The sequence below is a fragment of the Oncorhynchus tshawytscha genome, linkage group LG24 (assembly GCF_018296145.1).
Source record: "Oncorhynchus tshawytscha isolate Ot180627B linkage group LG24, Otsh_v2.0, whole genome shotgun sequence".
NCBI lineage: Eukaryota > Metazoa > Chordata > Actinopteri > Salmoniformes > Salmonidae > Oncorhynchus > Oncorhynchus tshawytscha.
Genome location: NC_056452.1, coordinates 7,105,394 through 7,122,506, shown reverse-complemented (window position 1 = coordinate 7,122,506; position 17,113 = coordinate 7,105,394). Strand labels below are relative to the sequence as shown.

General features: G+C 39.9%; 1 protein-coding gene across 1 annotated transcript; it reads right to left on the bottom strand.

The window, feature by feature from the left end:
• Positions 1-12,498: 12,498 nt before the first annotated feature.
• On the bottom strand, positions 12,499-15,356 carry LOC112223799 (receptor activity-modifying protein 1). Its single transcript, XM_024387009.2, has 4 exons — positions 15,025-15,356; positions 14,492-14,545; positions 13,927-14,080; positions 12,499-13,033 (listed from the first exon to the last, which is right to left on the bottom strand). The coding sequence occupies exons 1-4, from the start codon at positions 15,059-15,061 to the stop codon at positions 12,787-12,789; spliced, it is 492 nt and encodes a 163-aa protein (XP_024242777.1). The 5' UTR covers positions 15,062-15,356; the 3' UTR covers positions 12,499-12,786.
• Positions 15,357-17,113: the final 1,757 nt, after the last annotated feature.

Below are 17,113 nucleotides of genomic sequence, written 5' to 3'. Positions count from 1 at the left end.
TGAATGATGGCCTAGGAACAGTGGGTTAACTGCCTGTTCAGGGGCAGAAAGACAGATGTGTACCTTGTCAGCTCGGGGATTCGAACTTGCAACCTTTCGGTTACTAGTTCAACGCTCTAAACCACTAGGCTACCCTGCCGCGCTCAATGAGTTAAAAAGGACAAATAAAAACAGTGATTAATGAACATTTCAAATCAAGATATTTAATACATATTTTATGAAGTACTTTGATTTTATTGTTGTAGCAATAGAAAGGTCAGTTTGACGAGTGCAACGCAGTGAATTCCATAGGAAATACATACGGGTCATATTTTGCCCACATATGAAAACTTGGGGTAGTGATACAGCAAAAACATTTTTTAAAGTGAGACTCAGCGATATGATGTTGCCACGGGTAGCACCGCAGATATTCAGAACATGAGCTTTTAAACCCACCCCTACCATAAACTGCCCTCTTATGATTTCCATGTGCCATATATTTTTCAACTGTGCTGTGATGTTTCACATACATTCTGAACCTTTCTAATCGCATAGTATCTACATTGTAAGTTAAAGATTAATATTTGTACTAAAAGCATTATTATATTGTTGATTGATTGACTTTACAAATCTCCCTAGGGTTCATTTTAGGTAAATGTCGTGATTTTTCAGCGATTCCTGAACCTGTGACCAGAAATAAGCTTCATATGGTTAATACCAGAATAAGTGATATAATGATTCTGTCTCTTCATAGCAGAATCTGCAAAACTGAGATGGTGGTATGCCCCATATACATAACATTCTGTTGGTGGCAAAATGTTTGTATAATAATTTAAATTGAAAAACTCAAAGTTTGAATCAAGCATTGTTTGGTCTATCAGTTCATTAACCATGTGGCACATTGAAAGTCTCTTCCCAACTATTTTGCAACTTGCATGGCGCAGATTTCAACATTTTGGTCTTCCCACATTTTGGTCCTCCCACATTTTGGTCCTCCCAATGCTGCAATGAGTTGGTTGTAAATTTGGATAGAGCAAACATTTACATGTATTTTTGTTAGCTGCACATGTGACATAACTTGGCCTGTCCTATTCATAATATCATTAACAAAGATAATTCCTTAAAAATCCAGAAAGGACGAAAGTTTTTTAATGAAATTTGTATTTTTGACTTTTAACCATAATATCTGTTGTAAGATTTGTTCTATTTTTTCTGGAAGATGAAACTGGAATTGCAACTAGCTTTGTATGGCTTGTTTTGAAAATACTTCAAATGAACTGAAAGTGAGTGGTCGCTTCAACTGAGCTGATTGTTGCAAAAATTGGCCCAATTTCACTGTTAGCTTCAGGCATTGTTATATTTATTTAATTTAACTGAGAACACATTTTCATTTACAGCAACAATCTGGGGAATAGTTACAGTGGAGAGGAATGAGACAATTGGAAACTGGGGATGATTCAGTGGCCATGATGGTATTAGGGCCAGATTGGGAATTTAGCCAGGAGGACACCAGGGTCAACACCCCAACTATTACAATAAGTGCCATAGGATCTTTAGTGATCAGAGAGAGTCAGGACGCCTGTTTAACATCCCTTCTGAAAGACAGCACCCTATACAGTGTAATGTCCCCAATCACTGCCCTGGGGAATGGGGAAATAATTTGTTTTTAGACCAGAGGAAAGAGTGCCCCCCACTGGCCCTTCAACACAACTTCCAGCAGCATCTGGTCTCCCACTGAGGGACTGACCAGGACCAACCCTGCTTAAATTCAGAGGCCAGCCTGCAGTGGGATGCAGGGTGGTATGCTGCATCATTAACTCTTAATACATATGTGACCCGATTCAAGAAACTAAGGATATGTCGCAAGTCACGACTTCACAGGACAGCTGTTTGAATGTAAAAAATATATTTTTAATCAAATTGCTTTTTTTCCCCAGAAATGCCTTGTGTTAAATTATGAGCCTAGTTGGTTTAGCCACAGAAAAAGAGGGCAACCTTCCCGCTAGCCATGATTGGCTGAGATTATGAGTGGGCTGGACATGCCGAGAGATGAGTTTGGATTGGTCTGCCATATAGCATGCGTCTCTCTATTTGAGCTGTTCTAGGTAATCCTGTCAAACGCAGGTTTTTTTTAAATGAAAATGTATCACGTAGTAAAACGTCATAAACCTAATGTCAAGTTAAAGTGTACTGTTTAGTGGTTAACATTAGCTGGCTGGCTCACTAGCTAACATTATGTGTATGCTCTCCACTTTCTGGAGGACCGAGTTTTGAAATCAGTGGAATTTGAGTATGATAGCTAAGGAGATGGAGAAAACACCAGTCTGGATTACATAGTCAAACTAAGGGCAACCATGCATGGCATCAGACAGGAGACGCGTCCAACCGTGACGTATACTGGTAAGATAGTCTAGCTAGCTACATTTTCAGATATTACACACTTCTAATTTTGACTGAAAGTGGTTTCATTTCAAGTGTACTGTTAGCTAGCTAACCTTAGTTAGCTGGGTCACTAGCTAACGTTATGTGCATGATCTTATTCTTCGTATCTCAGACACATTTGCCTGACTAGTTATAGCCATAGAACCTGGTTGGTTAGCTACCTACAGATTCATGCAGGGTAGTAACATCATGAGTTGTGATTATGGTCCATTGTTTAGCTAGCTAGCTATGTGTCTTAACAAAAGACTCCACTCTACTTTTGACAAAGTATTTTTATTTCAAGTTAAAGCGTACTGTCAGCGAGCCAGCCAGCTAATTTTAGCTGGCTGACTCGCTAACCATCATTACGTCATGCATTGGAATTCATTGTTTACCTAGCTATCTAGCTACATTTCAAAATACTCTCATCTTAGTGTGCCAGAGCGCAGAATAACTGATGCATTTTTGAACGCTCAACACCCCTTGAATATGTCTGGTGTCAGTAAACGTTGGCAACAAAGTGTCATTCAATTGTTGCCAGCAGCACAGTTAGTCACCAATCCTCTGGATAACATGAAAAAAGCCTAACCAGCTCTGCTAGGGGGAGTAAAATGGTCAGAGTGGGGTGTTCTCTCATTATGTCATTATTTATGTCATTATGTCATTCATTATCAGGAAGTAGCTAGCCAATGTTTTTTTAAAAATGTTTTAACTAGGAAAGTCAGTTAAAAACAAATTCTTATCTACAATGACGGCCTAGAAACAGTGGGATAATTGCCTTGTTCAGGGGCAGAATGAAAGATTTTTACCTTGTCAGCTTGAGGATTCGATTTAGCAACCTTTCGGTTACTTGCCCAACGCTCTAACCACTAGGCTTCCTGCCGCCCCAGTTAGCTTGGGTGCTTGACTGTCGTTGTGAGGTCAGGGTTTTTGGGAACAACCCTACTTATTGGCCAGAGTGTCCAGTGTGCGCTCTGAATGCGAAACACTCTGAATTTACAAAAGGACAATCTGACAGCACAGTTGCAGTCACCAACGCTCTGGATAACATACTGTAACAGCCTAACCAGCTTTGCTAGGGTGAGTAATGTTCAGTGAGCTGTTCTCTCTCTCTTAGATGTCTGGAAGTAGCTGGCAAGTTAGCACAGAACGCATGGATCAACCCTTAAAGAGATGGGTGGGGCTAAGGCTTAAGAGGGTGTGAACAATGCTGAATGGGTGTAGACAAAGAAGTATGTTGTCAATTTCACTTTTGCTTTTGATGTCTTCTTTTTGTTTACAATTCTATACATTTTGCTTTCAATTGTTTGTTTTTTGATTTCAACATCCATTATTTCACCCGCCCTCGAAAATATCATGTTTACATTCTCAACTTTATTTTTCATGTTCACGATTTATTTTATTTTGAATTCAATACATATGGCGTGAAATTGACCCCTAAAAGAAGGGCTCTCTTCAAAATGGCAAATCTCGAGTTCAAGTTTGAGGACCAAATAACTAAATATATTCAGGAACAAGAATTGGCAACGTCACAAATTCATGACATTGAGAAAGTACAAAAGTACTTTTTTTAACTAGTAGATAACTTTTGATTCTCTCATCTAAAACTAGCTAGCTCGCATAAGTGATTCCATTCCAAGCACAGAGGAGTTATTCTATTTGATAGAGCAATGTTAGATTCCCTACAAGCCTTTTATTCAAATAGTAATATACAGTGCCTTGCAAAAGTATTCACCCCCTTGGCATTTGTCCTATTTTGTTGCATTACAACCTTTAATTTAATATGTATTTTTTATTTGGATTTCATGTAATGGACATACACAAAACAGTCCAAATTGATGAAGCGAAATGAAAAAAATTACAAAATGTGTCACATGATCTGTCACATGATCTCAGTATTATATACACCTGTTCTGAAAGGCCCCAGAGTCTGCAACACCCCCAAGCAAGGGGCACCACCAAGCAAGTGGCATTATGAAGACCAAGGAGCTCTCCAAACAGGTCAGGGACAACGTTGTGGAGAAGTACAGATCAGGGTTGGGTTATAAAAAATATCTAAAACTTTGAGCGTCCCACGGAGCACCATTAAATCCATTATTAAGAAATTGAAAGAATATGGCACCACAACAAACCTGCCAAAAGAGGGCCGCCCACTAAAACTCACGGACCAGGCAAAGAGGGCATTAATCAGAGAGGCAAGAAAAGATCAAAGAAAACCCTGAAGGAGCGGCAAAGCTCCACAGCGGAGATTGGAGTATCTGTCCATAGGACCACTTTAAACCGTACACTCCACAGAGCTGGGCTTTACGGAAGAATGGCCAGAAAAAAATAAGCAAACACATTTGCCAAATGTGGGAGACTCCCCAAACATATGGAAGACGGCACTCTGGTCAGATGAGACTAAAATTGAGATTTTTGGCCATCAAGGAAAACGCTATGTCTGGCGCAAACCCAATCTGAATACCATCTCCACAGTGAAGCATGGTGGTGGCAGCATCATGCTGTGGGGATGTTTTTCATCGGCAGGGACTGGGAAACAGAATTGAAGGAATGATGGATTGCACTAAATATAGGGAAATACTTGAGGGTAACCTGTTCCAGTCTTCCAGAGATTTGAGACTGGGACGGAGGTTCACCTTCCAACAGGACAATGGCCCCAAGCATACTGCTAAAGCAACAGTTGAGTGGTTTAAGGGGAAACATTTAAATGCATTGGAATGGCCTAGTCAAAGCCCAGACCTCAATCCAATTGAGAATCTGTGGTATGACTTAAAGATTGCTGTACACCAGCAGAACCCATCCAACTTGAAAGGAGCTAGAGCAGTTATGCCTTGAAGAATGGGCAAAAATCCCAGTGGCTAGATGTGCCAAGCTTATACAGACATACCCCGAGACACTTGCAGTTGTAAATGCTGCTAAAGGTTGCTCTACAAAGTATTGACGTTGAGGGGGTGAATAGTTATGCACACTCAAGTTTCGTTTTTTGTCTTATTTCTTGTTTGTTTCACAATAAAAAGTATTTTGCATCTTCAAAGTGGTAGGCATGTTGTATAACTCAAATGATACAAACCCTCAAAAAAATACATTTTAAGGCAACAAAATACTTTCGCAAGCCATTGTATTGTATTCTTTACCTTCAAATATTTCTGTATTTAATTTGTAATATATTTGGAAAAACTTCTTAAAACATATTTTCACTTTTTCATAATGGGATATTGTGTGTTGATGGGTGGAAAAAAGTATGTGGACACTTGCTTGTCGAGCATCTCAATACAAAATCATGGGCATTAACCTTTTCACGTGTGAGTTCCAAATATCTCTAACTGTTGCCCTCCATGAGTTTTCTTCATGCGTGTTATGTCAGAATGCTCTCACTGTTCCAAAAAGTGATTGTTACGCAACAGGACAGTTACCCGCGCTGCCCTCAAACCAAGGCACACTGCCTGCTAATTATTTATAGGATATATTTTTACAAGTCAATTACAAATTATTTTATAACAACAGTTTGAGTTGAGGTGTGTTCCACCTCCGTGTTAATTTACATAAGAAGTAGCACATTTCACTGTTGCGAACAATTTATATTTGAGGCTTTACTGAGAGCCCAAGCACTTCCCTAGTGTTTCCCCAGATCAAGTATGAAGACATTGTGCATCTCGCGTCAGAACAGGCCTTGCACAAACGTTTTCTGACAGCACATTTTCTGGCTGGCGCCCGCATTGCCTTCGTGGTTGTTTTCCTTACAAATTGGACTTTGGACATGTGTGCGTTTCTATCAAATTAAGTGGCTTATTTTCTGTATATCGTGTTGTCGTTTCTGCACACCGCATGTATGTATGGATCTTAATGTATTTACTGTTTTATTCACTTTTTCAAGTACTGGTGACAAATCATGCATTCCAATTCTTGCATAGATAGCAATGGACACATATGATGTGTGTAAAATACGTTTTTTGAATGTTGTACTGATTATGATGAGCTAATGCTAAGCTATTTGCTGGCTACGTGTGGCACAATTTTTGTTGACATTATGCAATGCATTCTGGTTGTCATGTAAGCTTCTGTCAGATCAAAGATGTTATAACACGGGATAGTTCACTCGACTGACTTATGGTGCTTTGACTTTGTTTATTTGCATCTTATAGTGAATGGAATTCTGGGATTAGGTTTTCGCCAAGTCAAACATAAGCAAACATGGCTGCCATCATAAAGAATTTATCTGCTGTTAGCTTAGCGGACACTCATTTCATGGCAGCAAGCTTTACACCACTCCAGCCGACGGTTGGCATTGCGCATAGTGAGCTTGGCTTGTGTGTGGCTGCTCCGCCATGGAAACCCACTTCATGAAGCTCCAGACGAACAGTTCTTGTGCTGAAGTTGTTTCCAGAGGCAGTGAGTGAGTGTTGCAACCAAGGACAGACGATTTTTACAAGCTATGCGCTTCGGCACTCTGAGGTTCCGTGGCCTACCACTTTTCGCTGAGTTGTTTCCACTTAAAAATAACAGGACTTACAGTTGACCGGGGCAGCTCTAGCAGGGCAGAAATTTGACAAACTGACTGATTGGAAAGGTGCTATCCTATGACTGTGCCACGCTGAAAGTCCCTGAGTTCTTCAGTAATGCGATTCTACTGCCAATGTTTGTCTATCGAGATTGTATGGCGGTGTGTTCAATTCTATACACCTGTCAGCAACAAGTGTGGCCGAAATAGCCAAGTTCACTAATTTGAAGTGGTGTCCACTTACTTTTGTATATATAGTGTACATTTTGAATTCAGTCTGTAACACAACAAAATGTGGAATAAGTCGAGGGGTAGGAACACTTTCTGAAGGCACAGTATTTTTTTAAATTTCAACTTTACATGTCTGAAATGTGCTTACCTTTCTAATATCTCTGGAGTGACCTGAAAATAGCTGTGCAGCAACACTCCCCATCCAACCTGACAGAGTTTGAGAGGATCTGTAGAGAAGAATGGGAGAAACTCCCAACTACAGGTTTGCCAAGCTTATAGTGTCATAACCAAGAAGACTCGAGGCTGTAGTCGCTGCCAAAGGTGCTTCAACAAAGTACTGAGTAAATGGTCTGAATACTTATGTAAATGTGATATTTCAGTTCTAAGGCTGTAACGTAACAAAATGTGGAAAAAGTCAAGGGGTCTGAATACTTTCCGAAGGCACTGTATATACATCTGAGACAACAATCATATTTGAAAAAATACTATTTTTGTTCATAGCCAAAACCACTGAACTCAAGGCCTATTTTTTTCATTGTTTCTTTTATCTCAGACAAGCATTGCTGACAGAAAATGTCTGGTGCATCAAATGTCTACAGATTTGACCTTAGTGATGTTTCACTATGTTCTATAGTAGTTGTAAGCACTGCAATGTATTCTATGTATGATATATACAGTTGAAGTCGGAAGTTTACATACACTTAGGTTGGAGTCATTAAAACTTGTTTTTCAACCACTCCACAAATTTCTTGTTAACAAACTATAGTTTTGGCAAGTCGGTTAGGAAATCTACTTTGTGCATGACACAAGTCATTTTTCCAACAATTGTTCACAGACAGATTATTTCAGATATAATTCACTGTATCACAATTCCAGTGGGTCAGAAGGTTACATACACTAAGTTGACCGTGCCTTTAAACAGCTTGGAAAATTCCAGAAAATGATGTCATGGCTTTAGAAGCTTCTGATAGGCTAATTGACATAATTTGAGTCAATTGGAGGTATACCTTCTCTGTATTTCAAGGCCTACCTTCAAACTCAGTGCCTCTTTGCGTGACATCATGGGAAAATCAAAAGAAATCAGCCAAGTCTGGTTCATCCTTGGGAGCAATTTCCAAACGCCTGAAGGTAATACGTTCATCTGTACAAACAATAGTGCGCAAGTATAAACACCATGGGACCACGCAGCCGTCATACCGCTCAGGAAGGAGATGCGTTCTGTCTCCTAGAGATTAACCTACTTTGGAGCAAAAAGTGCAAATCAATCCCAGAACAACAGCAAAGGACCTTGTGAAGATGCTGGAGGAAACAGGTACAAAAGTATCTATATCCACAGTCAAATGAGTCCTATATCGACATAACCTGAAAGGCCGCTCAGCAAGTAAGAAGCCACTGCTCCAAAACTGCCATAAAAAAGACAGACTACGGTTTGCAACTGCACATGGGGACAAAGATCATACTTTTTGGAGAAATATCCTCTGGTCTGATGAAACAAAAATAGAACTGTTTGGCCATAATGACCATCGTTATGTTTGGAGGAAAAAAGGGGAGGCTTGCAGGCCGAAGAACAACATCCCAACCGTGAAGCACGGGGCTGGCAGCATCATGTTGTCGGGGTGCTTTGCTGCAGATGGGACTGCTGCACTTCACAAAATAGATGGCATCATGAGGGAGGGAAATTTAGTGGATATATTGAAGCAACATCTCAAGACATCAGTCAGGAAGTTAAAGCTTGGTCGCAAATGGGTTTTCCAAATGGACAATGAGCCCATGCATACCTCCAAAGTTGTGGCGAAAAGGAGGAAAAGGACAACAAAGTCAAGGTATTGGAGTGGCCATCACAACGCCCTGACCTCAATCCCATAGAAAATGTGTGGGCAGAACAGTAAAAATGTGTGCGAGCAAGGAGGCCTACAAACCTGACTCAGTTACACCAGCTCTGTCAGGAGGAATGGGCCAAAATTCACCCAACTCATTGTGGGAAGCTTGTGGAAGGCTTCCCAAAATGTTTGACCCAAGTTAAATATTTTAAAGGCAATGCTACCAAATACTAATTGAGTGTATATAAACTTCTTACCCACTGGGAATGTGATGAAATAAATAAAATCTGAAATAAATGATTCTCTCTACTATTATTCTGACATTTCACATTCTTAAAATAAAATTATGATCCTAACTGACCTAAAACAGGGCATTTTTACGAGGATTAAATGTCAGGAATTGTGAAATACTGAGTTTAACTGTATTTGGCTAAGGTGTATGTAAACCTCCAGGCTTCAATTGTATATTAATAGCAGATACAGGAGAAATATCAGGAACAGTCATGTTAACAGTAGCCTATACTTCAGCATGTAGGTCTATCTTGAGGTGCTTGCAGGCCCACAAGAAAACACATCACTTACCGTGTGTTCGTGGGTCTTTGGTTCTGTCTTCATGTTGTGTTGAAGGGATAGATATTCAGTACATATGGAGAAATATTCAATACATATAGAGGGATCTGAGAATAAAGATCCACAAACTGGAGGGGAAACACAGAAGATCCTTGTAGACAGGTAAATCAAATCAAATCAAATCAAATGTATTTATATAGCCCTTCGTACATCAGCTGATATCTCAAAGTGCTGTACAGAAACCCAAACAGCAAGCAATGCAGGTGTAGAAGCACAGTGGCTAGGAAAAACTCCCTAGAAAGGCCAAAACCTAGGAAGAAACCTAGAGAGGAACCAGGCTATGTGGGGTGGCCAGTCCTCTTCTGGCTGTGCCGGGTGGAGATTAAAACGGAACATGGCCAAGATGTTCAAATGTTCATAAATGACCAGCATGGTCGTATAATAATAAGGCAGAACAGTTGAAACTGGAGCAGCAGCACGGTCAGATGGACTGGGGACAGCAAAGGTACCTCAGACTAATGTTACAGTGAATGGTCCAGTTTGGAGGTGTGAGACATTTATAATGGTGTTTATTACCCCCCATGGCTCTCCTTTAAACAGGACGGGGAGACTTGTTTATGGACTGGCATTTGGTTTCTCTGTTATTTTTCTCTGTAAGCTAGTGTATTTAGTATGTTTTACACTGACATCCTCATTTACACTCCATGTTATACATGTAGGATATCATAGTTTGGGTTTAATATATTTAGTACGTCAGTTATACTTATGTAAGATATGGAGATTTCATCCATGGTGGGCATAACCAAAGGTATCTACATTCAAATATACTTTTATCTTATTTGACATGTTTCCTTTTCTTGCATTTTCACCATTATAATAAAATAATACATTCAAATTGAGAAAAATATATGTTAATTACAGTAGACCCAAAACTTACTCCAACAATGACAAACTATTTGCATTTGTAGTTGAAACTTGGTAGAATGAAATATGTACAGATAACTGCCAAAATAATGGAAAGTCTGAGGGATACAAAGTATATTGACAGCAGGGGCTTTCACACAGGTGTGGTTCCTGAGTTAATTACGCAATTAACATCCCATCAATATTTTGGCCATTTTGCCCCCATAGGATGACAATGCCCCCAACCACAAGGCACGAGTGAACACTGAATGGTTTGATGAGCATGAAAATGAAAAAATTGTAATATAAAAAAAAAGTAATAATAAAAAATAAATAATATGCCATGTTCGTCTCAGTCACCAGATCCCAACCCAATTGAAGACATATGGGAGATTCTGGAGCGGAGCCTGGTACAGCGTTTTCCATCATCGTCAACAAAACACAGATTTATGGAATTTCTCATGGAAGAAGTGTCACAGCCCTCCAATAGAGTTCCAGACACTTGTAGACTATATGCCATTGTGCATTGAAGCTGTTCTGTCTCGTGGCCCAATGCCCCAAGACACTTTATGTTGGTGTTTCCTTTATTTTGGCAGTTACCTGTATGTGTATAATGTACCTAACTGCATACACGGTTGACTGGAGTCGTCTTTACAGCTTTGAGACAGTAGGTGGCGCCTTATGCCATCTCGACATAGCCTCAACGTACAGCTGTGAAATGTCAAACGGCCGATTGTCAGCAGTGCATCTAACCACAACAGTGGGTGAAACTGTGAGTTTAGATAAGAGAGAGAATGCTCTTTCTCTAAGGTTTAATCACCAAAAGGAATTTGCCCTGTTCCAAGCAGTCCGTATTTCCCCACTGAACTAATAAGTATGTGAAAGTTAACAAGGCTATCGTTATTTAAACAACCACTTAATCTTTCTCTCTCTCGACAATGCAACTGGATTGGCCCATGGTGAGCCACTGTATTCATTCAGAAAAACGGTGAGAACTAGCTTCTTGATTATTCAAATAATAAGTTACCCCTCTCTGTAACTCAAGTTACTTGATATACGCACCTCTTCACAACCACACCAGCACAGGAAACATCATACAATGGTAGTCTTAGCATTGAAAGTAAAGGTACATTTGCTATTGCACTAAATTATAGTGTAATGAAAGGCTAGTTTGTGCAGGTACCACAGCACTAGAAGTCCCGATCCAGGACTGGACTACTGCCTAAAGATCTTGGGTTTCAACAACTGGCTGTATGACATGAATGAGTTGGATGCACTTCATTGATTCCCAGTGTTAGGCAGTGCTCCAACAGAGATATTTAGCAGCACACAATGAACACTCCAACAGACCAATAGCAGGTTTGGTTGGCTGAGCACAGTATGTTATATTAGTCACTGACTATATGACAGTCACCCAGGGGGGTTCAGTAGGAAATTGGGCTGGCTGAAGCTGAACTCTGACCTAATTACCGGACCTGGGTCAAATACTTTCATTTGATTAATCTTGGGGTTTGTTCTTTTGGGACTATTCCATTGGTCCCATTGTAAACTCAATCAAGTGCATCTGAAGTATTTGAAAGTATTTGACTCATATGTATGACCTAGGTCTGGTGATTCTACAATGTATCTGCCACGCATTCACTCTCATGCATAAGGTAAACAGTGTTCTCAAAGATTGATTCAGTGTTAATGGCTGCTATATACCTTCTCTGAATCATTCCCTAGAACCTCCCAGCAGGAGACCAAGGGAAGACAATGTATAGGTATAGCACGAGCTATAGTGACACTGGGATTAGGGGAGGGTCAAAAAAGTGTCCAGAAAACACGATGTCCCTGTAGTTGCGGTTGATATCCGGCCCCCTTTTCACTTTTATACTGAGAGACTGTTGTGGATATTATTTCTGTCCATTTGTTTTGTGGTTTAGTTTTATTTCAGTGTACATGACAGCTAAATGTGGGGGGGGGGCTTTTGAAGAGCAACCCCAGTGGCTTAAATGAGGTATAGTATAAAGTAAATATGTTAATAGAATATGTTAAACTTAAATATAAATATGACTACAGACCATCTACAGTAAATTCATTGTAGGTACTTATTGCCCTTATACTGTATTACAATATAAATATATTGACATGGGGTTGTTTCAGAATAGATACAATTATAATATATTTTTTGTGAAAGAAATAAGTAAATGTATTTTGCAACATTACAAATATACAAATAGAAACAGTCTTAATATACATACAATAATCATATTTTAAAAATAAACACATTATAAGAAAATACTTAGAGGACATTTTTGATAGGGGTTGTTTCAGGAAGGGACCTAAGACACATTCAAACAGCACATATTCAACATTTCCAACTTAGTCGCAGATCTTGCTCTTCCAGACCACTAGGAAAACCAAGACGGGGATGAGACTGACTGGAATGAGGGTAAGGGTAAGCACAACACCGGAGGGGGCGTCAGGAAATAACTGCTCCTCCTCCGGACATGCCTGGAAGAAGCTGGAATGGATCTGGATGAAGAAGTCTTGCACCACTTGGTTCGGGAAGTAACATCCTAAGTTGGTGGTCAAGTTCTCGATACATCTGGTCAGCTCATTGTATGGTCTGCCGTGGAGAGATCAAGTCAGGTTTTTACAGTAAATGCAAAGTAACTCTGTTAGCTAATACATTTTACAGTAATTATAGTTTTTTTTACTCATTGAAGACTATTGGAGACTTGAGTTATTCTTAATTTTTTTTAGGGCAAGATTAAATTGGTTATGTATTATCAGATATTTATACTATCGTGGTAATTGTCGTAATATTTGAGAGTTGAAGAATGATAGAGTGTGCATGCACACCTGCCTGTGTGCCTGCCTGTGTGCGAGCCCGTGTGTGTTGCAGAGTGTGTACAGCCTCTATACACCCTCTATCGCATGCTCTCCACTGTCAACTAATGATCACTTGCCGACAACGTGTGACTGAATGCGTTTCCTCTGCCCATGCTTTAGAGGTACTTGCTTCAACTATTCTATTTCAAGTAACTCCATGTGCTGTTACTGTTTACGTTGAAAGTGGAAGAGGTCTAACCAGAGAGGTCCAAGTATAGAGATAAAACTATTTGTTCTATGACTCCAAGTATGAAACTAATTCGGCACCAATTGAACCAAAGAGAGCGATGTAAGTAGTAAAGTCTGTGCAGGTTGTTTTAACCAGTTATAACTAATGTAAGGAGATTGAACCAATAATCTAACAGTTTGATGTGATTCAACCAATACTGGTGATGTAGATTACATCTAAAACAGGAAGTCAAACAATGAATTTGCGATGGAACTATATATGTAATGTAAAAATGAACCAGATCTGGTCACATTTGGTGTAAAGATGCATTTGAGTTATTTGGTTCTGTATTCTGGATGTAGATCGCATTTTAATACTAAGTGTAAATAGGGTCAAAGAGTAGTAAGCATATAATGTTTGAAAGCAACATTTAGTCAGAAAGCAACATTTAGGTATACCTGATGACTTGGTCCCATTCACACCAGAGTTCCTTGTTGATGTCTGTCATTCCAGAGTGAAACTGATTCCAGCATAAAATGTAGCTGAAGTGTTCTAGGAGGCTCTCATTGCAGTGGCGAAAAACAGCGGAATACTCCTGATCCTGAAAACTTTCTAGGGGTACAACCAGAGAGAATATATATCTTACACCATCATGACACATTTTACCCCATTTATAATCCACCCATCCAATGTATTGCCTACGCATAGATGAAATCAGGTATCTATACAGTATTGTTGCAATGTTGGGCTGACACTATCTGGCCAGGGTAAAATGATAGAAGTGTGTCACATTATTACACCTAATACCTTGTCAAATAATCTATTAAAAAAAATATATAAATATATATATATATATATAAATATATATGTACATATATTTGAACTGTTGATTTGGGGAAAAAATCCAACCACAAGGGACAATATAATACAAATTGATTAGGAAGATACATCATGCATTTGAATTAGGTACTATTATTTTGCCAAAGGTAAGTAAAATGCATTAAAGATCATTTGAGCACTTACCGTTATCTTCAAATGTTACATTGGATGAGACATTGCTTTGTAATTGAATTTCACCTGGAAATTAAGAGGTGTTTAACATTATTGTGTTAAAAAAATGTGGTAGTGCATTGTCACGTGTGGTCAAATATGCCTTCAAATATGTCTTCTTACTCCCACTAACATACAGAGTTTGGCTTAGTTACACCTTTGATTACACCACCGTGACAAGGCAGCTACACAACAAGAAGAAGCAGCAACAAGGAACCACCAATACCATTGTATCAGAAGTCTTGTCTTATCACTCACACACCACCCAGACAGCAGACACTTAATAGCAAAAGGATAAAAACATTGTAATACATCAATGATGTATTGTAAGACTTGTCATAAGCATGCTTGACCCCTTTATATTATCTTATGATCTTCTTATAATGATTTTGACTAAATAACAGCTCCCCATGCAGTATATTAGCCACATAGAAATACATCACACATTATAAGGTTCTTGAACATGCCTGTTAACTTTCAGTAAAGTGTTACCATAGGATACATACCTAAGACGAGGACAGGGAAAAGCAGTAGGAAGATCATGGTGGAGAGAGGACACTGGAGAGCCCCGGAGCCAAATTAAACTCAAGGACCAGTGAGTAGCAGCCAAGAGTGTCAATACGCTGTTCTCTTCCGAAAGTGAACAGGAGTGGGTTAAAGAGCGAGACCTAAGCCCACCCATGTTTTTCCAGCCATTGTTCACAGAAAAGTGCTGACGAAACATCCTACTGTTCTGTTGGTGTTGATTTCATGGCTCGATGGACACCGACTTTGGGGTGGCATTTCCCCTAGGTACAGATCCATGATAAGCTTCCCCTTCCTCAATCCCAACCTTAACCATTAGCAGGGGAAATGTAAAGCTGACCCAAGACCAGCGTCTAGGGGCCACTTCAACCTACACCAAGAAGTTTGCCCAAAAAGTTTGCCCACCCCTGCTCTAAAGGCACGTAACAATCTCTGTCTTTAACCCTTCCCACATCCACTCCCCTCTGACTCCTTACTGGCAGCTTCATTAAATAGTACCCTCAAAACCCCAGTCTCAACGTCAACAGTGAAGAGGCAACTCTGGGATGCTGGCCTTTTAGGCAAAATTCCTCTGTCCAGTGTCTGTGTTCTTTTGCCCATCTTAATCTTTTCTTTTTATTTCCAATCTGAGATATTGCTTTTTCTTTGCAACTCTGCCTAGAAGGCCAACATCCCGGAGTCGCCTCTTCACTGTTGACGTTGAGACTGTGGTTTTGTGGGTACTATTTAATTAAACTGCAAGTTGAGGACTTGTGAGGCGTCTGTTTCTCAAACTAGACATTCTAATGTACTTGTCCTCTTGCTCAGTTGTGCACCGGGGCCTCCCACTCCTCTTTCTATTCTGGTTAGGGCCAGTTTGCGCTGTTCTGTGAAGGGAGTAGTACACAGCATTGTACGAGATCTTCTGTTTCTTGGCAATTTCTCACATGGAATAGCCTTCATTTCTCAGAACAAGAATAGATTGATGAGTTTCAGAAAAGTTATTTGTGTCTAGCCATTTTGAGCCTGTAATCGAACCCACAAATGCTGATGCTCTAGATACTCAATTAGTCTAAAGAAGGCATGTTTTATTGCTTCTTTAATCAGAACAACAGTTTTCAGCTGTGCTAACATAATTTCAAAAGGGTTTTCTCATGATCAATTAGCGCTTTTAAAATTGATTAAACTTGGATAAACTTGGATTAGCTAACACAACGTGCCATTGGAACACAGGAGTGATGGTTGCTGATAATGGGCCTCTGTACGCCTATGTAGATATTTCATAAAGAATCTGCCGTTTCCAGCTACAATAGTTACAACATTAACAATGTCACTGTATTTCTGATCAATTTGAGGTTATTTTAATGGACAAAAAATGTGCTTTTCTTTCAGAAACAAGGGCATTGCTAAGTGACTCCAAACTTTTGAACGGTAGTGTATATTATTATAATATTTTTAAATGTAATGTCTCGTGATCCGGATTGATGGCCCGGCGGGCCGGATACTGCCCACGGCCCATACTTTGCTCCCCTTGCTTTAGAGAGACAGGCCTCTCTTGAATCAGATAATCCACAGGGAATTAACGATTTGTATACACTTGTGGGAACAAATATAGCAATTTTGCAAGCTGTTACTCTACGGTGCTCTATACTGGGTCCAAAAAATGTATCGGAGTCACAGTACAAAGTAAGAAAATAAAAAATTACAGTTTTAGGGATATAATTTCAAAAGGCAAAAATGTGTGTGTGTCTGCCTTTGCGAGTGCGGGAGTGAGTGTGTGTCCACATGTGCGTGCGTGGGTGTGCGTGTCTGCATCATTCTGCTTGTGCACCAGTATGTGTGTGTCCTCATGTTCCTGCGAGTATACAAGTGAGTATGTGTGACGAGAGTCAGGGGTCCATTTGGGCGTAGGGTCCATTTGGGCGTAGGAGCCACTCGGGCTAGTTTCCTGCATCTGATTGCCAGGGCTCTTGAGAGATTTCCCCTACGCTCAACGGCTCAGAAGACGACTCGCCCAATGGAAACAGGAAGTTGGATGGACATGAAAGATAGCCGTGCTTGTTAAAACAAACACAAATAAAACATACAAGA